Source organism: Tribolium castaneum, chromosome 2, assembly GCF_031307605.1.
Source record: "Tribolium castaneum strain GA2 chromosome 2, icTriCast1.1, whole genome shotgun sequence".
Taxonomy (NCBI): Eukaryota; Metazoa; Arthropoda; class Insecta; order Coleoptera; family Tenebrionidae; genus Tribolium; species Tribolium castaneum.
In genome coordinates, this window is record NC_087395.1 from 6,010,267 (window position 1) to 6,036,477 (window position 26,211).

The window sequence follows — 26,211 nt, forward strand, 5'->3', positions numbered from 1 at the left end:
TTTTGTAATTATTTCCAGTTTTAATTTATTTGGAGGAGTTCTTTATTATTAACGATACGAAATGTAGGAAAATTAAATAAGCCTAAAAATGTATTTTCCAAATGTGGCCACTGACTTATGCAATACCGATTACACATTCAAATAAAGAGTTATCTACAAGTTAAATTATGTATATCTATTAAACCAATGTACCTATTTAATATTTATGGTATTATTTGTTGAAATCTCATTTAATTTAAAAAAAAAAGCTATTTGTTGTTAATGTATTTTTTGCCACAGTGAAGTGAGTCAAGTGCGCAAAAATTTGGTAATTCCCCGGTCATGGTTGACGGCCATCGAGTGAAATCACTCAGAAGTGAAGATGTATCTGTGTATTTAAAGACTTTCACGGACGCGTACCGGAGTCTAATTGCTGGCCAGTAAATTATGTAAATTTCCACACATGAAGCGTTTATACCTATAAACACAGAAACGAAACTAGTTTCAAACAGTTTGTGTTGCGCTTTGGCGGGAGCACAGTATTTGAAAATAATTTGTAGATTTAGTGGCACTCTATAAATAAAACGAGAACGAGTTTGATCGAACTTTCATTTACGATATGATGACTAAACCTTGCGGCTAATGTGTTACTTGCTATAATTTATTGCGGCTACAGTCATTATCAAGTGTAGTGTAGTTTGTTATTCGAAAATTGTAACTAGCAATGTATCAGTTTGTGTTTACAACTGGCTTAAATGGGGACTCGGAATTTCATAAGGATTTGAGCGCAACGAACAATCTTTGCAAACTAGTGCAAGTAACTGTAAATGCGTCTTCAGCGGCTAATTGTGGAAGACGATGGTGAAAAATTGCTACGTCTTTTTTATTTTAGTGGTGCTTGCGGTAACGGTGAGTACACTTTGTCTAATTGCGCGAAAGTATTTGAAACCGATTCGAGGAACAAAGTCGGAAATTGCTTTTAGAAAAAAACAAACCTGTCGATCGAGTTTATGTGAATAACCATGAAAATGTTTAAACAAACCGCTGTTCCATTCTACTGATGATTACTTTACTTAATACTTTAATCACTGCAATTGTTGTAGGTGTATATTGCAGAGACGCGACCTCAATTTAAAGAGTCGCTTGAAGCCATCTCCAAAGTGACTGAAGGGATTAATGATAGCGCTATCACTTTTATTAAACATCTAACCGGCGAGGCGTTAAAAGATGACAAGAATAAAACTAAAACCAGGATTTTGTTCCGAGGTACGAATCAATCTTCGTCTACTTAGCGCAGATTTATAAACCTAGTCCAAGGTTAATTTCAAAATGGCATAAATTCAGAGAGTGGTTTTGGGAACAGGAAACAAACACGAAAAAATGAAATTTTGATTGAAACGCCACTGTTTGTTTTTGTTTATGTCTTTACATAAAACACGTAACCTTGACCTATCGTCCACACTTAAACAAGTGTGTTTATTTGTCCTTATTTTTTGCTTGAAATTTGTTAGAAAACTAATTGGTCGCTTTCAGGGGATTTGCTGGGCGGGGAGTTCGGCGACCAGGACATAATATTTCCCGACACGTACCAAGTGATTTTCAATGATGTTCCGAAAATCGACGGTCCTCCTAAGTGTGCCGAAGGCAACACTTTTTGTGAGGACTTTGATTCTTATCCTTACAACCACGTGAAAAACGTGCTTAAGCGCAAGCGGGTGCATACTGATTTATTCGGCAAGGACGAACCCCTCGATGAGCGCTACAGCATCACCAACAGAAACGGCGACTTCGAGGCGTTCATCTGCACGAGCATATCCAAAACGATTTTCCCCCGAGTTGGCATCAACAAAAACAACAAGTGGAAGGTCATAATCAATCAAGAGGAAGACGGATACATTCAAGGGATTAGGACGGAAATTTGCCGAAAGTAAAGGGTTGAAAGTTGATTTCTGTGTCGGTGACAGAGTGTTGCGGGGAAGGGGCGGCTTGTGACCTCATCGGCGACAGGGCGAACGGCTACATAACCAGCTGCAAGCAAAAATACATGTTGCGGAGGATGATGTCTTTATCTGAAAATGGGGATCCCGTCCCGGACACATTCCAGTTACCGTCAGCCTGCTGCTGCTCTTACAGGAAGGATCTGAGTTTTTTGTCCCGATTTGGCGCCGACGATGTTTCCTTAAGGTCGAAAGGGAAAGGAAAATAAAATAAAGAATGTGATATAAGTTATGTGATTGAACTTTTTATTGTAAAAACGGCAGCGGGATTATTTATTGAATAAAATCATACAGAAGCAAACCACAACCAATGAACGAACCCTTCTCCCCACCTTTGGCCGAAACCCTAAACCCTTTCAACTTTCCTAATCACTTATTTACGATTCTATTCAACATTATTCTTCGTGGCTGCAAACGTCGAATGTGGGTGAAGTGTGTTTTCGTCTGTGTTTATTTTATGACTATGGAAGTGGTTAGTTATTTCTTTTCTCTTTTTCTGGATTTTCTTATAGTTTTTTTAGTCAGTATTCAAGCAAGTCCAGCCTGGCAGAGTAAGATTTATCGCCTTGAAAATGAAAATTTAATTATTTTTTATGGCAGGAAACAATCACATCGTTTTTCCGAACTCGCTAGAAGAGCATGAAACTTTCATTGCTCCAAAGTGTAGCGGTAACAAAACATTTTGTGAGGACGTCGGACATTACCCCAAAAATAAATTTAGCGTAATATTAGAAAACACCACATACGGGGAAGATTATTTCATGCCGCAAAGCACCGCCGAGGAAGAATCTATCAAAAATCGATTGTACGGAGTAACTGAATATTACATCTGCAATTCTCACGTCCAAACGCAATATCCCAAAGTGGCGCAAAACGTCAGAAACGAGTGGAAATATGTTTACAATTTTGATAACTACAAGCAAGGCGTAAGGACAGAAGAATGTGTGTAAGTGCATGAAGTGATTACGATTTCTACTTTCTTATTAGAGCTGAAACAGCTTGCAGATCATTCCAGGGAACGCCGCGGGAAGTTAGGACGAAGTGTATGCAAAAGTACAGCGATATGTTGCTGTTGGTTGCCGATGAATACGGAAAACCTGTGTGGGATTTATTCTGGTTTCCTTCCGCCTGTGTCTGTGCATACGAACCAATTATTAATTTTAACCGAGTTTAGGAGAGTTTGCTGACAACTAATTTTCCTTAAATTGCGATCAATAGACGTGTCTTTGAAGCTGAAATGTTATACCATTTCCCGGTACAATAAAACTTTGATTCTATACATTCGTTTTTTTTTCCACCTTTTCTAATGAAATAAAAGTAAACATGAGTTTTGATGTCACGGCGACCTGTAAATTCTTGTGAAAGAATTTCGTAGTCGAATACCCTTCGGAGCCGGTCTCCTGCTGTTAGTGAAAATGATGGTCAAGGTGGTGGACGGTAAGTATCATTAACTCTTAATCCTTTGCTGTTAGTGTCAGATGTACCTGTTCAGAAGACAGTACACAACCTTCAGTGGCAGTGGAAGAAATGTGGGTTTTTGTGTTGGTTTTTGCCGTTTTCAAAGAGGTAGGAATATATCTTGTGAAGCGCTGTGTGATTAAGCTGTTACAAGTTTGATTAATAAATTGATTTTTAGTTGGGCATTCAAGCCATGTCATTTAATCCAGCCAAGATGGGTAAGTTTAGCAAGCGTTAATCAGTGTAAACTAATCTCAGAGAATATAACAGAATAACACAAAGTTTTTTAATGAAGACACTCTAATTTTTTCTCTCATTCGTCTTCTAATTGTGTAATTTTAAACTAGTTTTAATGAGGAAAGAAGTAGTAAATTCGTAGTTTTAGATGATCGCAAGGGTTTGACCTTTCCGGATTCGAGTGAAATTGGGGGTGATTTTTTGTACGAGACGGTGGTCCCCAACTGCCAAAATCACACGTACTGTGAACACTTGGACCGCTACCCTAAAGAACTATTTTCCAAAATATTAAAAAGCCGCGAAAAGGAGTTTTCTCGGTACTTTCAGAGTATGGCAGTAATAGAGCCCATTATGAGTAGGAACCAAGACACTTCCTGTATTTGTGCATCACACAAAAGTATTATATACCCAAAAGCGGCATATAATATAAAAAATAATCTGAAATTTATCTACAACTTCGATGGATACAAACAAGGAGTGTCCGTAGAGGTCTGCGTGATGTAAGCTTTTTAAATTTTATTGTGAATAAGGACGGACTTTAGTACGTGTTTTAGAAAAAATCAAATGTGCAAATTTTACGAGAAGGTGAGAAAGTTAAAAACAAGGTGTCGACAAAAGTTCGTCGAAAAATTGTTACTGACGGCTGATGAAAATGGAAGACCGTACGCTGATAGGTACAGATTTCCATCAGCTTGTGTCTGTTCGTACAAGATAATTAGCTCTAATGTGTTTTTTACTTAAAGTTGGGGTAAGTTTCGTAATTTAAATTTTGTTTCACCTACTAACTCATTTTTAGTAACTGCAGAGTAATACATTTACTTTGTGGAGAAGTGAACTGAGACGATTTTATCCCTGTACTTATCGCAGTATTAGGTGGAAGAAAACGATAGGTATTAATCACAATTTAGTGAATCCCAGCTAATAATTCTTGAAAAGTAATTACGTGTGATTTGTGTGATTATGACGAATTGTAGATACGTAAGTTATTGTGGACTAATGTGTGTTTTTATAATTAAATTTTAGCAATTTTAGTCCGGACGTTAGTCAAGTTTTTATTTATTGTTACAAGCTTTACCAGTGTCTGAAACTGTTTAAGCATTTTATGAAATATTATGTTAGAACTAGCTTAAGCATTAAAAATGTACAAACAGACGAAAAGTATTGTAGTATTGTAAATTTATGTGTACTATAAACTGTAATTAATAAAGCTGTTGATGTTCGAATGAACTTATTTTATGTGGGAAAATGAATAAAATTTGTTGCAAACAGGAAAGCTATTAATAACTGAAACTTAAATGAATTTCCTTCAGTTTTGTTTGAGGAACGGTGTGGTCTGATGTGCGTCCGTGATGCTGAGTTATTTGTATTTGAAATAAGAAGCCTCTAATTTAATAGTAATAGGTGAGTTGGTTAAATTCAACCAAAACGTAGTGTGGGCTCTTCTTGCACCTTTATTGTAACAAAAAAATTCCACATATCTCACTCTTAATACTTTAATTAATTGCTGTTGTGGCACAAACCAATTGTTAGATATAGTATTTAAATAATGCTTGAGGAAATAAGAATTTTGTTAAATTTTGTCCTGCAACGGTTTGTTAAATCTTACATTGTGCGTGCAGAAATCTTCAAGTCGTAAAAACGATCTTATGTTGATTTAAAGAGTTTATAGCTGCAAAATATACATTTCTTCGATTTATTGCTTGACTTGTTATTTCTGGAGGAAAGTGACGGCAAAAGCAAATAGCATTGATACAAACCATTTTTTATTTGTTAACAGATTCAAGTTTGGTACAAGCTTGGGTGTAAAATAAATTTTTCTATAAGTTTAGTAGTAAATTAATTAACTAGTGGCATACTAAAACCAAATAAATACGGTTATTTATTATGTATTGCTTTTATTTTAACAAAACCTAAAGCAATTTCAGTTACAACTTTAAATACTTTATTCGCGGTAAATATTATATTAAATCAACAGGTGTAATAAAATCGCTGAATTTGAATGAACCATTGTTTTTGATGTTGCTGTTGCAGACTGTTTATTGAATGTTACTTTGAAGTAATTACATAAATTAGATTCATTGGGCATTAATTATATGATATTTGAATGGACACTAATTAAATTCACTGAGTCAGTATAGGGAGAATAAAAACGTTTCTGAAATATTTGTCTGAATGAAATTAAATCGATTAAATATTTGCGTATCAATCAAGCCAGGGATCGCGTTTATTTTTAAGGAGTTTTAAAAATTCTGATGCATCTTCTCTGTTATGCTTTACACAGTTTCGTGGATCTTCCTTGAAGGAGATTGATGTGGCCAGTGAAATCCATCTCTGCGTCACTTCTTAGCGCAAACCCTTTACAATTTGTTGGAAGTTAAACTGATCCTGCAAGCTACAGATACCTCCCTTGAATAACTTTAGGAAAATGCGACTTTCTCTCAGATTTTCTTTAATTAGCAGATTACATAGTTTATGAACGTGATGTAATCATGGCCAGAAGTTCCAACAGTGGAGCCGTTCCATCTATAATTATGTAAAATCGATGCTTTGGGATGATTACCAACTCTAGGGTACCTTAAATGGCATTGTTAGAGCGAAAAAGCGGTTAATTGCTTTTAAATGAAACCGTAAAAGGAGGAAAAATGTTCCTGGCCCTAAAGACAGGTTTAAACGCGGCATAAAACTTGAATGAACGTTACTTAAATATTTACCAAATGCATTCTAATTTCATTTGAATTTTTAAATATTTACTCCGAATTTCAAAACTATATTTTTCTTGTGGCGATAGGTAAGTTATCCAGATGCTCGTTATAAACAAAATCTGTGTCATATTCGTTTTATAGCCATCCTACTAACATTCATTGTTAAAATATTGTTTCAGTTTGAATAGGTACAGCTGTAATTGTAGTCGAGTTTTGGTAAACAAAATGAGCAAAGTAAACACGCAGTTTTTATTTAAAAAATGCTGTAAAAATAAAATCGCAATTTATTCCTGGATTAAGTGCTCAGTATTTTTAGATACTCCGATAATAATATAACTAAATCAACTTTCTAGAATTAATTGTGTTTTCCATATTTTATTTGCACGGCTTAATTTTAATCAATCATAACAGTGACAGAAATAAGTGGTTCTGCTCTACGTACAGATTAATTTGTCATAATAACAAACAGTTGGCTTTCTTTACACAAAAATCATATAAATGATAAGCGATTGAGATAAATGATGCTGGTTGGGCTAATTTAATTAAAAATTGGGTATTGCAATCAGAGTGCAACCATTATGCAATCAATCAAAACATTGGCCAGAGTAAGCAAATTGCGTTAATTTTCTCCTCTTAGTTGCTGTCCTCCCTAGCTAAAATTAAAATATTTTGACCAAGTAAGTGTGGAAAACTGAAACGGTATTTTTCACATCTATTTTATTAAAATTGGTTCTATGCAAAAATGCAAGACGTCTGACGATTAATCGATACGATCGATCTGGAATTTTGCTCTAATAAAAGCTCACCTGACTTGCTTGATTAATTATCTTAATGGCTTTGGATTTTTCCCTCATAAAACCTCTCCTGTTTTTCTTCCCGCAGTAAAAAATTGTGTTGAGATTACGTATTATAAGGGGAAAATATATTTCAGAAAGATTTAGCACCACAATGAAAACACGCAGCTGTAAAAACTGAAATTTCTCTCTATTGATTTAGGAGTATGAAAAGTTTTAAAAGGCTAGGTTAAACGTATTCGTCTTATGGCGTTTTCAATGTAAAAGAATTGTGGCTGTAATTAAGTTATTTGAAAAGATATCAACATCGTTTCAAAACTCAATGTATCTTAGAAATGATATTTACAAAATGGCCATTAGAAAATTTAAAAAAATCTAGTGCTCAATAAATTATGGCTATTTAAATAAACACGATTTCGAAATAATACACGTATTAAGACACCAAGACTTCAAAATGAAAAAACTCTCCGGCCAATCGATAGAGATTTTTATTTTAAACACCTTGGTATTTTTAATTTTTTTCTGTTATTAAAAATAAGCTTAATATCGCGAAAATTTTAATTCATTGGAAGCACAAAATTCCTTGGGCGATGATTTATAGCAGTTGACTAGACAAATCCGCAGAAAGATTTACAATGGGACCGGAGGGTGTGCTAAAAATGATTAGATTTGTCACATCTCACTTTCTTGTTAGTCTTATTCATCGAAACAATAATGACTTTTGTTTCCGTTGAAAAAGGAATTTGGTCGAGATTAACAACCAACCCAGAGAAAGTTAAACCATGTAACCAGAAAAGGGATTATCCGCTTAATAATAATTTAAGGGTTTCACGTTATTTATAATTGGTATTACAATAGGTAACTTGTTTATCTAATAATTTCTTTATCTAAGGCTGGTATTTAGAAAGCACTTTATTTGTGAACACACACCAGGCTAATTTTCTATTACCCAGAAATTGTTAACGTAAATTTAATTGGTTTTGGTTTTTCTTTTTCAAAAATCAAAAGTCACTTCTAGAAGCACCTAACAAAACCCTAACTAACTTTAGGCTTTGTTTACTAACTTTAATTTAAAACAGTAAACTCGTATTGCGTGACTATTTCCTAAACTATAACGCTTTGGAGCTATTGTGTTCTGTACAAATTTCAATGTAAAAATTGATAATAATGATAATAATTATAGAATTAAAAAAATTCGCACGACTTTTTTTCGTCAAAAAATGATACCTACAATAGCGAGCAAAAAATTTTGGACACTTTTGTCATTTCATTGTCAAAAAGGATAGAGTAGTATTGCCCACGATTATGTCGGTGAAATGTCAAAAGTGCTCGCCAGTGTACACTGTTATTCTTAATAAAAACCTAATTTACACTTTGTTTTTTTTTTAAATATAACAAATAATATGCTGAAAAGGAATGTTTTAGTTTTCAAAGGACTCAGCTGTGTGCATGGTATATATATTATGATTATGACAGTATAGCAACATTAATAACGTAATTGGTTTTTGAATTATAACGTAATTTTTTATTTTTGTAAATAACAACTGATATTTCTACTTGTTGTTTTTGACAGTACACTTTTTAGTAATTAAAAAATAAAATTAAAATTAAGTAAAAAAAGATGAATGGCAATTGCATAATTGAGTTCTTTGACCTAAAGATTTTTTGTTAATTGTCTACTCTACCAGTGACCATAGGTATTTAGAGTGTTATTCGTTATTATATGTTATTCGTTTTTATAAAATTTACATTCTTGGGAAAGTATACTTATTGCTATTTAAAAGAGAAAACACCAACCCCCTACATTGTAATCTCCCTAAAGTGATAGGAGGAAGCTTCTGCTAATATAAGACGTGCAAAACTATGGTAATTTTTAATTACTGTTTAACAGTTCGCTGTGCTATTGTGTGGAGTTTGTGCTTAGTGACATTTTACAAAATGGCTAGATCCAAAGGCAATGGAAGATAGAAATATAGAAATTTCTGTTAGTTAAAAAAGTATTTAGATTTTTTTTTGAAAATATATGATTTTTTTTTACGCATGTTTCATTACATAACACCTACGTTCCTAACTACAGTCAAATCTTTTAATTCGACGATATGTTAATCGAATCTTAAATTAAAATTATATTTATTAAACTAATTGAGTAATCCGAAAAATTGACAATCCAGAGAACGCCTTGAATTAGTTTCTTTTTATCGTGATTTACCAGTATTTTAGAACGTTTTTTCTTTTTCATTAAATAAACACTTCAAATTTAAAATAAAACTGTTCAAATTGGGAACATCTTCTTTGGGCATACAAATATCAAGTAAGACCAATGTAGGTAATGTTGTAAATCACAAATACATTCTTTGTTGTGACATCAGCTTAACCACAGAATTTTAAGCGCCCTAAGCCGGTCGGGCCGACAGTTTTATGATCGACACCCCGAGAGCGAGTTCGAGATTCCTTTTAACCTAGCCTTAATGCACTTTTAGGGCATAAAATCAAAGGTAATCATTACCGATGTCGCCAGACGAGACAATAAAATGAGATATTGGACGTATGAATGTAATTTCGAAATGCAATTTTATTGCCAGTTACGTTTTACAGCACTGGGTAATTAAATATTAAAGTGGAGTGCCTGTAATTGTTTAAGTGGTGCTATTTTTAATGCAAAACTATTATATAGTGCAGTGATAACGTCTACCTTGAGCAACCAATCTGCTATCTTTCAGATTTATAAGCGGTATTTCGGAGCTAAGCTTTGATGTTAACTGCTTTGACAACACTCCATACTTCAAAGACATGGTGAATTTGTACATTCGCGTGTTTTAGTCTAGAACGTTTTGTTAGATTTGTAAGTTTATGTAAAGGTAATGAGCTTTAGCTCTCCACACGTGCATTATTCCAATTACTGAAAATTATGCAAAATCAAGCTTATTAAATCTGTAATAAGTCATAAAGATATCATTCAATGAAGCCTTTTGTTGCGATTGTATTTATTGATACAACTTTGTCAAACAGTCTGTTAAAGAAGCTTTACAAGAGCCCTGTTTGCTCGATTTGTGAGCATACTATTATAAATTGAAAATATCCGAACCTTTCTTATAATTTCGCTTCAAAATGTCAACATAAATGATAAAATTTATGAAGGTATTAGTATTCGCTGAAATAAATTTTCTCGCAGCACACTTGCACAAGACACGAGTGAAAAATTCTATTCTTGGGGATTTGATCCTGTATTTTTTATGAGTTCGCATAAAGTTTTGGTGCATTTAAATAGCGATCATTGTTTGTTTCTGTAATAATAAATTACGTTCCCACTTTGCTAAAATCAATTTCTTGCACACAAGCCAAAACAACTCATGTGTGTTTACATCGGGGATGTTGTAATCAAGTAATCCACCCATAAAAGGGTTAAATAAAAATAATGTGGTTACCGGCTTACGAACCGTGTAATTGCCTTTGAATGCTTAAGGGTTTATCAGAATAGGACAGCTGAGGTGGGACCTATTATAGTGACTTTGTCGGCCGAGACAGTTTCTCCACATAAATAATTACACAGCAGGAAAATTTAATTAATGTTTAGGTTTATATTTTTAGTGCTACGAAAGACAAGTGGGATTTTATTCTATCCTACTATACAATGTATAGAAGCTTCGCAAACATTTTTACAACGAACTTCCAAGTTCATCACCTTTACATTTATGGCGGAATAATGTGGGTTTATGATTAAACCTCTCTGCAGTAAAACGGGAAAAGTATGTTGTAGTACGACGATAACAGTTGCGACTTTGCCACAATTACAGTCTCATTTTTGTCCATAATCGATAGTTAACAAGCCATAATTAGAGATAAATTTTATCTTTTCAAAGCACGTTCGGTAGAAGTGCAATAATGTATAGTTATTTTGTCAATTTAACTGATCGCGACCAAAAATTTGTAACCACTATTCATTAAACGATTACACAGAACGTTCATTTTATCACACGTATTTGAAAATTAGAGAATGGAGCCTCGAGCGTGCTTTATGATCAAACAATATCGATAATGGACTCGGACGTGAAACAGAAAGGATTTAACTACAGTTCAGACAATCGGTTGGTTGTTTAATCATGGTTTTTTAATCGTACTAATTCCTTCCTCTTGGTTAATTACAACAGCAATTCAAGGCGTGATTGGTTAATTTAAATCCAAAAGAGACGTGTGAAGCGCAATTTTGGACAATAATGACTTCGGGTTAAATCTAATAAAACAGACGACCTTATGATTGAAAGAATACAAAAATCGTCTCCATCTGAGACATTTACGAAAGTATTACATTAAATATGTATTAATCAGAGGGTGGTGTTACAATGATACACGTTTTTTTATGGTTTTTATTGAGATATAGAGATGTAAGTGCGCAGTCGCTTTATGCATGAACGCCAACTTCCGAAAGCTCGAAAGCTCATGCATATAGTACCGCGCGGGCTTCCTTCAGCAGCGGCTCCGAAAGCTCTAATGCAACCACCTGTCGCACTGGCGCAGTTTCCAACTTGTTAAAAATTTCGTCAAACATTTTGGCGATATCATAAAGTGATTTGTTTGAGATTAGCAAGTTATTCCAAGCTTTCAAGTGTTACTTAACAAGGTTACTGCAAAGTGTCATCAAAGTTTTGAGCGGAAAGCTGACGCGCTCAAATAAGAACAAAATAATTTAATTTCCACTGTAATGTAAAGTCGGTGTAATTATATTTACCAGTAACTTGTTGAATAAAAACTTGCGAATTAAGTGCCCACTCGAGGAGCCTTATTCGCAGCTGCTGCAACTTGTAATTGTGAAATAGCAAGGAATGTAGCAAACTTGCAGCGTTTACACGGGAATTATATTAATATTCCATAAGCAAGGGAATAAAAGCTCGATTCTTAATTAACTTTTTTCGTCTCCGAATTTCGGTTCTAATTAAGTTTTCCATTGGTATTTTCAAATTAGTCTCGACGAAATCAGTTTCTATTAAAAACTGCCATAACTTGGATTAATTTAGCATTAATTAAACGACGAAATGCTTTAAAATTTACCTTTAACGATGAATAACTCCTTATGCCGACTCAATTTTCTAATAAATTTTTAATACGGTTTCGAGGCTCGTCCATATTAACAAGATTAAACTCCATTTTAATAAAATTAAGGTGGGTAGATTCGTATTGATTAAATCTTTTAAAGCACGGTAATTTGCGTTTTGCCACAAGTTAATTAAAGTTTGCTTTGGCCAAATATGCTCTCGTAACACTAATTAAAGGTTAAATTTTGCTTTGTATTCGACAGCAATAAAACAACACTGCAGCTTGCGACGCTTTAGTTGAGCAGAAGAATAATTTTTAGCGCAAACATTGACTGTCAATTTTTAGAACCGTCGAATTTTTTAAATTGTTTGCCCAAGAATTTATACAGCGCATTCTGATACCCAATTTTTTGGGAATAAAGTAACTCAGTACAGAGTGATATCAGGCTGATAATCACGAAAAGCCGAATACATTTCTAATTTACTGAGCTTAACTCAGTTATGGCACAGCTTTGAGTTTTCCTTGCTCATAGAGCAAAACAGATGTTATGGGATTAGGAGACGCACATAATGGAACATTATGCATTGAACATGACAGAATAAATGAAATCAACATTAATCTTGTTGCACCTAGAAGCCAAATCTGTTTTTAGAGTTGAATTAATTTCAAAGTTAATTACACAAAACTGAAACGTGCACTTTGGTGCAGAATCAAAGTTTCGCTGCTAGACTACATTATTTTTAAATCTTATTAAATATGTGACAACATTTTCCGTGTTCAATTATCTAGTAATTTGCTGAATTGTTGTTTCGCGTGTTTCCACCGCTTGTCAACAATATGTAACATAATTTAACTTTGGTTCTGATGAAAAGCTTTCTCAGATTAGATCTCAGAGAAATTGCAATTTGTTTTCATTAAAATATAGCTACGTTATTTCAGATTGAAGTTTTTACATTATTTTCGCTAGAACGAACTGATTTTTGGAAATTTTAAACAAGTGGGTGTGCAATTGAAGGTTTTAGAAGCTAAGTCGTCCCTAACACTCTAATAATTTTGCATGCAAATTTAATAGCTGCACAATGAGCTGGATTACACGTTCATGTAAATGAAGGTACAACAATGGTCATTGTTTAATTTAATGAGATTTAAATACCCTACTAGTAAAAGTGGAAAACTTTGCAACTCTATATGGACGCTTCTTACCAGTTATTTTTATTTTCAACAAAATGTCGAAGATTGTGTACGGTAATGAGCATTCTTGAGAGATCCCAACTTTAAAGCTCAAACGAAAAAAGCCTTTGATAGAGTTCTTTCAATGTGCGCTGATGTTTGGTCTTGATCATTTCCCTCGGATCTATTTTTATCTCTGGTTTTACTTAGATTTAGGTTTTCCCACTAATCAGTCTATTTAAAAATCAATTACACCAAAATAACGTGTGTGGAATAGACTGCGACTTTTACGACTCGTGCACAGTTGATTTATATGTGAGAAGTGTTCAATGACCTTCTCCTTTATACGGAGATAATTGTTTAAGTGTTAAATTGGACCTGAACCTTTCTGAAATAGCAGTTCCTGTCTTATCATCCTGCAGTGATTTGTAAAAGTTTGTAAGTGTAAAAATTAAATAATGTGCTAGACGTAGGTACCTAAACAAAATATGGAAATAGATATTAAATTTTGGTAAATCAGTAAAACACGTTTTAAAATTAATTAAGTTGATCACCACCATTATCAGAATTGTTTTGTTAGATTTTAAATGGTGATTCCGAGACGGGCAAACACTTTTGAGTAATTGAAAGCAAGACATCAGACCCTTAATTTGCACATAATTTAAATTGTAAAAAAGCAAACGGATTAATTTTTACATTCTGTAATAATTATGCTAATGCAAAAATGAATATGTATCTAAACGTTGTTTTGTTCTGTCTTTGAAATATTACTTTGCTGCACAAATTTGTCAATATGTCGACAATACAGGTCCTCAAACAAAATTTTCTTCGCGCTTTTGATTTCTCAAGAGCAGGTTTTTGACAATTTGTTGTCAAGAATGTATTGAGACACAATAACAGCGCCAGTAATGAACCCATTCAAAGGATATAACCCCTATGTACTTTGTTCGAAATGAATTGAATCTAACTACCATCAGTACAGCGTATTGTTACTTAGTAATGAAATATCTTTCGTAATTAAGCAGATAATTGCTTATTGTGGGCCACACGTACAAGGACTTAGTTAGATAAACTTGTCTTAAGTTTACAGAAAGGTTTCTCTGGTTAAGGTTACACCTAATCATATAAAAAGCTTGCTTAGGCGTTACAACTTTGTTTTATTTACATTTATCTTAAAGCAGATAGTGTCAGATAGAATCGATTTGTCATTAATAGTATTAAATTTTATTACCAAACCTGATAATATGAAGGCATAAATCATTCTAATGCGTTTACTCAAAATCGAGACCGAAACATCATGTTAACAAAATGTCAACAAATTACATTATCATTAATAACACCTTGTAACGAATTTTTATCACGGAACATGTCTGCAGTGAAATTACTGAAACTGGAATATCTAGGTATATTACAGGTGGATATACATATTCATTTCTAGCTCTAGGTAAATACATTTAATTTTGTTCAGTAGAGAGTAAATTAATATACTGCAACAGACTTAGTTCTAAACTCTGTTATTGCTCTGAATGTTGTACTGTTGAATGAATAATGATTTGAATAATGCAATTGAATGTAATTTTTAATTTTTGCTTATTATTAGGAGACTTTCGAGCCATTTTCCTTGAAGAATGTACAAATAACGAAGAATATTTCGATAAAGAAGATGATATACGTCGAAGGATTTACTTTCTACTTTTCGATTGTACAAATTTATCACTAAAGTGTGTTACATTAATAAAAGAATTTATTTCATACGTTGATAATATAATAATAACAATGGAAAGAGATCCTCTTGATCTGATAAGCATACTGATGAGTAAATCTGAAAAAATCACAGAGGAATACAAGTGTACGAATCTATCACCAGTTTTATTCAAGAAGCAGTGTCCCACATTATTCAAAGAACTTGTACTTGAGGCTAATTGTAGCAAGAAAACAAACATTAAATCAAAAGTTACTGTAACTGCTTATGAAGAAATTAAAAATAAGAATATTGGAAAGCAACACATAATGTATACAACACAGCCAGGTTCAATAAGCGATTCATCAAGCTCAGCTGATCTAGAAGATGATGATGATTCTAATTGCAATTCATCTCTCACTCGTAAGAGAAAGAGAAAAACATGTCAAAAAGCAGGGGACTTTGAGCTGGTAGGACATGAAGACAACTGTCAATTTAACAATACTGTGAAATGTCAAGTAGAAATATTGATATTAGTTGGGGATAGATCTTACTGTGAAACATTGGCCAAGCACCTTGGACTGATTTGGTTTGAAGGTCTGCGCTGAAAGGAGAGGAAGACATTGAACGTCGTTTGCAAAATTGTGATAATAAAATTTATAGACTAGCTCACACAGAAATTATTAAGAAAATGATGAATGGCTACAGCAGCATCTGCATCACCACATCAACATCAGCTTGGAAGTACATACCAGCATGTACGAAAGGAATTATTTACACAAAAAACAATAAATCTAATTTGTATGAATTATTCCAGAAGGACGCAAATTACTGTGTTTTTGTCGAAGATAGTGTTCTAGCTTATGTAGATGCTGTTAGTAAAATTGTTCAAAAGTCATTGTTGTGCAATATTTTAGTGGAAGTAAATTATCAAGTAGATGAAAAAGCTTATACTAAAATCCATTTACCTATAACGGTTTTAATACCCTTTTACATTGTTAAGTATTTCGCACAAAGCTTCATTGTGACACATGGAACTTGCACAAATTCTAATATTTTAGATATATTTGAGTCTAGAGGTAATGTCTAAGGCTCCATGTATTGATTCTTTGTAAATGCATACTAATAGTTTTCAAAATTATTGTGTTTTTATGTTTAGTTTGTAACCTAAATTACTGATGATATCAAAATAAATTCTACAATGCCTTTGTCTAATAAATAAAATGAAACTTTATTTTTGTTTTGAAATTAATTTCCTAAAACTATACCAATAAGATTGACAAACTAGACAAAGTTTTAAGATTGCAAGATGATAAAGACAAGCGCAAATTTGAAATTTTTAATATTTTTTTTCTCATATTTCTCATGCATATTTATTTAAGTCTTCAGTTTTTCTCAGTCTGTTGAGAATGCAAAGCTCAACATTTCTGCATTTTTTTCCAAGTAATTAGTGAACTACTTGAATTATATTATATTTAAATAATTACATTATTTAATATAATTATTATTTAATATTATTAAATATTTAATATTATTAATATTATTTAATATAATTATATTATATTTAAATTAATTTTAAACGATTTGAGGCGCCCTCATTTTTACACTGCCGTACTACATGTTCGGGTGCTATTTTGTATCTCGTTTCGTCTCTTAGCTTATAGTCCTTCGTAGATTCGCTCCAAGAACGTTTTATGCACTTTTCATGTTTTATATTCGGAATTATTATCCGTAACCTCAACAATTTAAATTACTATTTTTTTGGAAAGCTTTTTTAACTCTCTGTCTTAAAAAAAAATAAGTTACAATATAGAAGCTAAACTCATACGTAAGAATAATGATAAACAAATAAATGTTCGAGTTTTTATTTTATTAAAACCACAGTTACAATCTACAAACAGCAAAGTTGCGTGAAAGTTTTAAGACAATGATTAATGGTTGAAATAAAATATTTACTGCTTGGTGTTGGACACATTAAGTACATTAATTATAACTAGTTAATGTGAAATTGCAACAAAACAATCAAAAATGTGGTTGCAGCATTCGAAAGACTGAAAATCGTTGGTCTACTAATATTATAAAACCTCGCAGCTGAAAACGTAGGTCGAATTTGTTCAATTTCGTCCAAGAAAGCTTCTTGTAACTTTCCCATTTTCATCAAGTTAAACTTAATTTTCAATAAAACATCCAAAATATCATCCAAATTCTTTCAAAACGTTGTCGCAAAGTACAATCAGATACAGAGCCAAAATCTGAAATTTATTACTTTCTCAAAATAATTATTTAAAACTAAGTTACAGACTAACCCAAAAAATCAGTAAACTTCCAAGTATTGCGCCCGTTTCTAGAGAAAACTGAAAATTTGTTTGAGTTCGAACTAACTCATCAATGTAGATAAGAGTTCTACAAACGCCAATAATGTGACTAAATAAAATATTCCATCCGAAAATATCATTAAAGTGGGAAACCGCATCACTAAGTGTGAAAAGACCGCGTTCGAAAGGTTCCAACAAACTGTAGATTTCTTCCGATTTAACTTTTGTCAAAATCCGTCTTTGGACAATGTTTTTCTGAACGTGGTAACACTGGTGTAGCATTTGTAACACTGTAACGCCCGTAACCATCCCAAAATTGATCGAATTCGCCGCCAAAATCCGGTACGGAAAATAATAAAAAAAGCTAACTCCTTCCTTCCGTCCCAAAATAACGTAAAGAGAAACCGTTACAAAATACGAAACTGTAAAAAAGCCAGCGAAAGAGTATGAACGGTTAGCACCAGTGCCACAAACTTGCGACAAATTACGAATTAAGTGGTACCAACCCAGCGTTATTTTATTCGTCATGAGAGGGAAATAAATCGCCGAACAATACAAAGCCACGTCGGTCATCACCAGAAAAGTCATTTGCATTAAACTAAGACTACGGTAGTCCGGGAGATTATAAAGGAGGTGCGCAAGTGCGGCAATTGTGTACAGAATTATGAGAATAAATGCGAAAATGTGTTTAAGAAGAGACGGTTTTTTCTCACTTGGCGATTTCGGTGAAAGCAGAAAGCATTTTCCGACTGAAAAAATCGCCCCAACTGTGTTTGAATTCATCTTTGAACTGAAAGGGGTGTTTACGTAAACGTTGGGTGAAAGGCTTTTACTTTCAGTCAATCAAACTACAAATTACTTTAAAAGGTGTGCAATTAGCTGTTAAACCTTTTTTAGTTTTTTAGTTTTAGTTTTATTTGGTTTGTTTATTGATTTGTTTATTCATTTTTCTGTTATTTACTTTTTGGCTTCATCTCTTTTTCTTTCAAGACAAAAAGTATTTTCCCTTTATTAGGACGTGCTCTTACGTTTACAATTTGGCGCCTTTACGTATTTTTACCTTTTGCCGCATTATTTTCATATTTCTGTCACTTTTATGCTTTGCTTTACGTTCGCACCCCGACCTCCCCTGTCGTAAGTGGCGCTTATACCACTAGGCCACCAAGGCCCCAGGCACTGACCGTCTTTTGCAGATATTTTAACATAAACTTTTTAAATGAATCAACATTACAAACTATATAATTGCAATAATTCGCCTCAAAATTACACATTTTCGATAAACAACCAACATGTCTCTTCATATAGTCCATATATTACTTAATAATTAAATCAATATCCTGGTAATTTTCTACTTAATATACAGCGTGCTCAAAAACTAGCGCACCAACTCTGTGGTGTGTGGTAGGGAACTGGTCACATATAAAGCTAAAAATAGTAAAAAAATTCTTTGTATTAAAGTTATTGATAAATGACGGATTTTAGATAAATAATATGTGGCAACGTTGTCTAACAGTCATGATCACAATAGAATTTGATCAATAATAAAAATAAATTATTTTTGAAACGGTTTCCTAGGAAATAATTCCCAGTGTTGGCACATCTACACATTGTGATTTTTTTGATAAATTTATTTTTTTTCAATTAAAAAAACGGCTAAAGTCTGATAGAAAATTTAAAAATAATTATTCATCGTTTTGTTAGGGAACGATTACCTAGTGTGAAACATATTAACATTAAAAGCTAATGAAAACTAAAGAAGTTAGCACAATAAGTTTGTAGCTCCAATTTTTTAAAAAATGACTTTAGTAATTTTTCTCCCGTAATCTGCACTTGCTTCTCAATAACGTACCCCTGAGTTGGAGCGCCAGTAATTTTTGCCGTAAATATGACTTTTTTTTGAGTGAAAGCTCGAGTGAAAGTTTTAGTTTAATTTGATGTCTGTAGAACAAAACCACCAAAGTCAAATAAAACGGACATTTCAAGTACGATAAATTTAACAGAAAATTCGAACAAAACATTCAAGTTTTACGGATCTCATAAAAATTGCCTGACAAAATATTTTCAAAAAGTTAGGTCAAATAACATTATACTTATTGTTTTGGTATGGTAACGTGTTTTGTTCTCGTACTCTTCCGCAAATAAGTCTAACGATAACTATCCTCCAAACGTAGTTAGAAATTTTTGTAAAGGAATTTTAGTTTCAAACACCAATTCACTGGTGTGTGATAGAGTAAATTGGTAGAGATAGTAATAGTAATTTCGACACATCAGGTGCAATGTCTTGACCGGCCACTGCACCTTAATTGCTGACGGTAGTGCAATCGAGGTATTAAATACCCAATTTAGTCATAAGATCGACAGTGATTGTATTCCTTACTATTTGTGCTTATCACCAAGTTCGACGCCAGATTTTGGCATTATGTATTCTAACATCGAATAAATTAGACCTAGACAAATTAGTGTGGCTCTTAGTTAGGGAAGAACTCCCATCACATTACAGTCTACACAAATGTGCGGACGGCTAACACAAAGTTATAATCTAACATTGTTTCAAAAATTGTGGCATTTAATCGCGAAAAGAAAAATCATCGCAGTGCATGTGACTTTGCCTTAGAACAGCAACAAGAAAATCTTTTTATTTACCTAGTTAAAAGTAAATTAACAGGTAACGCAAAAAATTCATTTCTTCTCGAAATCTTCAAAATTGGAAGGCGGTGAAAGAATCACTCTTATGTTATTACGGAGACTGTTGAGATACCGAAAGTTTATTACGAGATTTAACTTATCAAAAATAAAATAAAACTCCTAGAAGTTTTGTATAAAGAATCGAAAACTTGTTAACACGTGTTCGCAGTTCTCTTGCTTTAACAGCCGATTTGGCAGAAAACGAAAAAGAGGTTTCAAATAGACCACACGAGAAAATTGCTTTAAAAGCCTTTTTTGCAGGACTTAATGATCCCCTTGAATCAATAATTAGATCAAAACGCCCAGCATCTCTAGAAGAAGCCGAACAATTTTTGATGGAGGAAGAAAATATAGCTTATCTAACAAATTTAAGAATCTCAAAACCTCCAACTAAACCAGACAGTTCATCAGGAATTTTTCCTAAACAAAATTTTGGATCAAATCAAACTAGAACAAGTAATCCACAAAATTTTTGCAATTACTGTAAAAAGACAGACTATTATTTGATAAATAATAGTTTCAAACGAAATCAGGTACCACCTCGTTCAAATGAACACGCTAATTTTAATCGACAAAACTTAGGGCATACTACTAACAATTTTCCTAGAATTAGTCAAAACTCGAGTCAAAACCCATCAGGCCTGTTCTTCCTAAGAGAAGGTATTGCACGAATTACAAACGATAATTGGAAAATTTTGGTGTATAAAAATATTATATATTTAGAGGAATTATTTCATGAATACAAAAATGCTCAAAAACAAATTGAAGATATGATACGGCGACCAAAACAAGAAATTCAGAGTGTCAATCCAACTCTAACTGATTTTCTTAATGCCTTATCCTCCAAAATTGAAAAAAAAATAAAGAAATTAAATTAACACCAAAGAGGAATTATTAATGGACTTGGGTCTGTTTGTAAACTAATTGCAGGCAGTTTAGATGAAGATGACGGTCAGTATCATATCGATTGCGTTGAACAACTTGAAAAGGGCGAATTAGAAGTTAAAAACCTTATGAAAAACCAAATTCAAATTATCTCCAGTACCATACAAAACATTCAATGAAACAGTTTCTAAATTAAAGCATGACGGTATTACGCTAAATAAAAATTTAGAAATTATCTCACAGAGACTAAATCAATTTTCTCAAAATATCTATTTTCATGATTTTCAGCTTAAATTATTACAAATTGTTGCTCAAATCTTGGAATCTCTTATGATCCTTCAGGATGAATTAAACGACCTTCTCACTAGTGTAACTTTCATCAATTCATCAATATCGAGCCTAGTCTATTATTACAACAATTGACAAAAATACCTCAAAAATTAACTCATGGAAATCTACCTTTCATTCCAAATGACAATTATTTATAAAAAAATTTGACTTTGATTAAAATCGAAGCTTTTCAAATATTCAACAAAACCGTTTTTATCTTTCACGTTCCAATTGTTGAATCCGCCGAGTACGACTATTATCATACCTACTCAGCTACCACTAAAAATACCAAAACCAATCTTTTTTACACAATTATCTCTCTCCACAAATATGTTGCTGTATCAAGAGAAAGCAAACAACACATTACGCTGGACAAGGATGATTGCACCGAAGTTGTCCAAAACCAGATAAAACTACGAAAATGTTGTCATTAAGTGCTCCATGTGAAGTCCTATCAGAGCACTGTGACGGTATAATCATATCAATTAGTGATTATAACATCCAAAAACTAGCCAGTAACAAGTGGCTCCTAACTATCTCGTATTCGACTACAGTAACAACCATTTGTCCAGGAAAAAATTCGAAAAACGAAATAATCGAAGAAAACAGTCTTTTAACTTTACGCCATCATAGAAGACAACGATACGATTGTATCCGAACTTCTAATCCCAAACAATGAATTTGACTGCTGTTCCCGACTTCCCGAAAAAGAGGAATTACCCAAACTTCAACCTCTTCAAATTAATCATTTGAATCTTGACGAGTTGAATACTGCAGATCAAAAACTTCGAGAATTTAACGAAGAACTCGATCGCAGCATCAGGGAACCAATCACATCCAGACACTGGGGAACAATCACCTACGTTATCATCTTCTCAATATCGGTCATAATAATTTGGCTCCTTTGCAAATGCGGCGTCAAAAGTAAAATTCGCAATTGTTTGAACACTGAGGATAATGACGATGATCACCGTCCTCCCAGCGGATGCTGTCCTCAGGTTTTCAATTATTGCAACGTAAGATCAACAGTCATCCGGCGCCCGTCTCCTCATTCGACAGGTTGTGACGACTCCAATGAAGAAGAAATAAGACTTCAAGTACCTCCAACCAGTAATAGTGCATCAGTGCGGTATTCAAGGGCCAATAAATGCATGTGATCGTGTGAATGTTACGTGGTTGCGTATTTTGACATCTTCCCTGATATCAAAATATCTTAAAGGTGGAGGTGCTACTGAAAAGTGGTATTAGTGTAGGCGGGGGAATGCTTAATTGTTAAATTTCTAAAGTTGTTAGTCGAGAGAATACTTAGTTGTTACATTTCTAGAGTTGTTGGTCAGTTTTTTTGAAGCAGTAGTCATTTACCCACGAAGTTAGTTAGTTGTATCGTACGAAAATAGAAATCTTTAAATTTTAATTAGATAATTTCGTTAAAACCGTACAAAAGTCAAGTAAACAAGGGGCTCTTAAAGGAAGAAAGCAAGTGGGTTCAGTTACGTCGGCTGAACGAGAAACGCTTATTACAGTGTGTGATGCACAGTGTGTGTCCATACTGTCTTGAACCTAATTCAAAAAACAAAAAAGGAGAAGTTTGGATTCAGTGCCATGCGTGCAAAAACTGGGCCCACGAACCAGTAATAGTTGCTGAAAAATGGATAATATACAGCCTGTATCAGAACTCAGTCCCCACCGGAAAGGTGCATATAGTTTGGGCAATTCTGAAACCAAAGTTCTTTTACAAAAAAATTGTAACTCTTTGCGTTTGGGAGATAAGAACGTTTGAAAATAACCAATCACAAAAGGCCTCCTCTGGAGGACTAGGGGAACAAAACACGTTGCTAGGAAAACAAAAAATAGGTAGAACCGACAATAAAAGTGGGCACTTGAATTATTTTTCATTCCTTAGTAACGTATCTACTGTATGCACTACCATTACCGTCTCGAACTCCAGGCCGTGAGGTTACTAGCTTTTGTTTGTTGTGACGTCATCGTAAGAGTCGTGACATTTGTTCACATCGTTTGAATATTTTGTATTCCTAATTTTAGAAAATGCCGAATAAGTGTTGTGTTCCCAATTGTGTGTCTAACATGAATGGTCCTTATATAGCTATGTTTTCCTTTCCCAAACAAGAATCCCTGCGATCATTATGGTCAAGGAAGATACCACGAACTAATTGGACTGTTACCAGGAACAGTCGTGTTTGTGTGAAACATTTTCGGGATGATTTTATAATAAAATATCACGAAGTGACCAGAGATTATTATGGTTATTATTATTATTATGGTGTAACAGTATTCGTGGGAGCGGGAAATATACTCCAAACGAGTTTGGTTTCTTTTTGTTAAAACGTGTATTTGTATAACATTAAGCGAACAAGGCCAAAGAAAATCCTAGATAGGCGCAAGTTGTTTTCAGTTGGACCCCGAAGGATGCTCGACTGAATCTGTTGAGTCCAGGGGAGAGATCGTCCTTTTATTGGGTTTGCGGAAGGCGGTGCCTGCGCAAAAAGGGCTAGTTGGGGTAGTGGGGCTGTGACCGCTGGTGCAAGTGGCGCTACCAAAAGGGTATTGGTGGAGCGCTTATGAACTACCCGTACTAATTATTGCTACAGTTCTCCCCCTCAGAACCATGTGAAGCGTCCCGATCACTGGTTCTGGACGTTATGTTTTCGGGGTCGTCCCCGCCGGCGAATAGGCACAACAGGGGGTGGCATTTCCTTTTCCAGGCCGCGGTATGGTGTGAGTTGAGAGCTGTGGTATGTCCCTAGTGCTTGACTTGGTTGATCCTGGGCTGCAATTTCATAACTAGTGGGGCCATGCCGTCGTAGGATTACGTAGGGACCATCCCGTTTTGGGGCCAGTTTCGAACTAAATTCTTTGGCGCTACTGCTGAGAGTATGGAGTTGGACCAAAACCAAATCTCCGGGTTGAAACTCGGGGGCTGTTCTTCGGGTGCGATCAGCGGCTTCCTTCCGATGATCTTGTTTGTCTTCATGTGTTTCTCTAGCCTTTTTCCACGTATCGCTCAACAGTAAAAGTTTCGGTGTGGCTTCGGCCACAAAGGTCTCACTTTCAACTATGTGTCGTAAATCATTAGTGACGTCGTCGATGGTTCGTAATTCTCGTCCAAACATCAGGAATGCAGGAGTGACACTAGTGCTGGAACAGGGCGTTGTATTCATAGCAAAGCGTATGGTCGGAAGCTTTTCTGGCCAAGTGGAGTGTGGATTGTCGCCTATTTGGATAGCGAGTTGCGTTTTAAGGTCCCGATTTTTCCGTTCTACTGGGTTAGCCTCCGGATGATAAACTGGAGTGAAGGATTGGCTTATTCCTAAGCAGAAGGTGAGTTTCTGCATTATGGCGCTCACAAATTGTGATCCGTTGTCGAGGTAGGCCATATCGAAAGCACACGTCATTAAGAAGAGTCCAAGCGCACATCTCGGCAGTTGCATCAACAAGAGGGAATAGTTCCACCCACCTAGTGCATGTATCTTCCACTATGAAAATCCATTTTTCTCCGCAATTGGAAGGGGGTAGAGGTCCAAACAAGTCTATCGAAATAACTTCCAGGCATTGCTGAAGTACCGGGGTTTGCAAGAGTCCTGGGGGTTTCAGGTTAGAGGCCTTGTATCGCTGGCAAGCAATACAAGTGCGCAGGTAGTCGGAAACATCTCTTCTCATACCAGGCCAGTAATAGCGGCAGGCGATCTTACTGTAGGTTTTGTCAACGCCGTAATGGCCGCCGGTAGGGGAGTCATGGTGTTGTTTCATAATATGGAGACGTTCATGATGTGGTACTACGAGTTGGGCCTCTTCATAATCATCGGCTTGGGAGTAGCGGTACAACACACCTCGATTCGTGACGTATCCACGAGAAGACCAGGGCTGAGCGATTTCAGGATTTGAGGACATTAATTCGTCGAGAATCTTCTTTACTTCTGGGTCCTTTAATTGTTCGTTGCGAATGTCGGCGTCCGAGCGAGCCGGTAAATCAATTTGGACTGTGCAGATCATACTAGATTCTTCAGTTGCTGGTCGTGACAAAAAGTCGGCAATAGTATTTGCTTTTCCTGGTGTATATTCGATTACCAGATTGTATGGCTGGAGCTGAAGAGCCCATCGAGCAAGCCGTCCCGTAGGAGTTTTTAGCGACATGAGCCATCGCAGAGCTTGATGATCGGTGATTACGGTTGTTGAGTTTTCTCCCACATATCCTCTGAATTTGCTAATGGCCCATACGATGGCGAGGGCTTCCCGTTCCGTGGTTGAATAGTTGCGTTCCGATGAAGTTAACAAGCGGCTAGCGTATTCAACGGGTCTCTCGTCGGGGCCCTCCCCCTGGAGAAGAGCCGCACCGAGTGCATACGCACTGCTATCGGTTCGTAAGATAAACGGTTGGGTTGGATCGGCTGCTCGTAATATAGGAGCTGTTGTCAACTTTTCCTTTAAAGTGGTGAATGCCTCGTCTTGTGCGTTTCCCCATTTCCAAGAAGCGTTCTTTTTGGTTAGTTCACTTAGTGGACGTGCCACGGATGCGAACTGATCAATAAATCGGCGAAACCAAGAGCAGGTTTGTAAGAAGGACTGCAGCTGCTTCAGGTTTCGTGGAGGTGGTATTTGTTTAATAGCTTCCACCTTCTTTTCATCTGGGGCGATGCCAGAGGGAGAGATACGATGTCCAAGATATCGTACCTCCGAACATCCGATCAAGCACTTGTTCCTGTTTATGCGTAGTTGAAAGCGTCGTAACTGGTCAAAAGTACTTCTCAAGTGGCGAATATGTGTATGACCATCGGGGGAGATTATAATGAGATCATCCAGGTATGCCAGTATGGGAACGTCGGGAATGCCGGTTTTAAATTTGTCCATTAAACGTTGGAACGAAGCCGGTGCATTGCGTAGACCGAATGGCATCCGTGTGAAGCGATATAGTCCAAAAGGGCAGATAAA

General features: G+C 35.0%; 1 protein-coding gene across 9 annotated transcripts; it reads left to right on the top strand.

Annotated features, from left to right (window-relative positions):
- Nucleotides 1-214: 214 nt before the first annotated feature.
- Nucleotides 215-14,983, top strand: LOC103314655 (uncharacterized). Of its 9 annotated transcripts, none has more exons than XR_010333152.1 (10): nucleotides 219-888; nucleotides 1,083-1,245; nucleotides 1,513-2,527; nucleotides 2,577-2,922; nucleotides 2,964-3,766; nucleotides 3,820-4,171; nucleotides 4,226-4,419; nucleotides 4,468-4,641; nucleotides 4,695-5,072; nucleotides 14,969-14,983. XR_010333152.1 is itself a non-coding variant. In XM_064355045.1 (10 exons), exons 6-9 carry the CDS (start codon nucleotides 3,504-3,506, stop codon nucleotides 4,410-4,412), a joined length of 618 nt encoding a protein of 205 aa, XP_064211115.1. In that variant the 5' UTR covers nucleotides 236-888; nucleotides 1,083-1,245; nucleotides 1,513-2,448; nucleotides 2,498-2,527; nucleotides 2,577-2,922; nucleotides 2,964-3,503; the 3' UTR covers nucleotides 4,413-4,419; nucleotides 4,468-4,894. The 9 variants fall into 9 exon arrangements, 4 of the variants coding, with proteins under 4 accessions (XP_064211115.1, XP_064211113.1, XP_064211114.1 ...); XR_010333155.1 differs by having other exon boundaries at nucleotides 2,964-3,542; nucleotides 3,613-3,766; nucleotides 4,468-5,072; XM_064355045.1 differs by lacking the exon at nucleotides 14,969-14,983 and having other exon boundaries at nucleotides 236-888; nucleotides 1,513-2,448; nucleotides 2,498-2,527; ... (1 more) ...; nucleotides 3,613-3,652; nucleotides 4,468-4,894.
- Nucleotides 14,984-26,211: the final 11,228 nt, after the last annotated feature.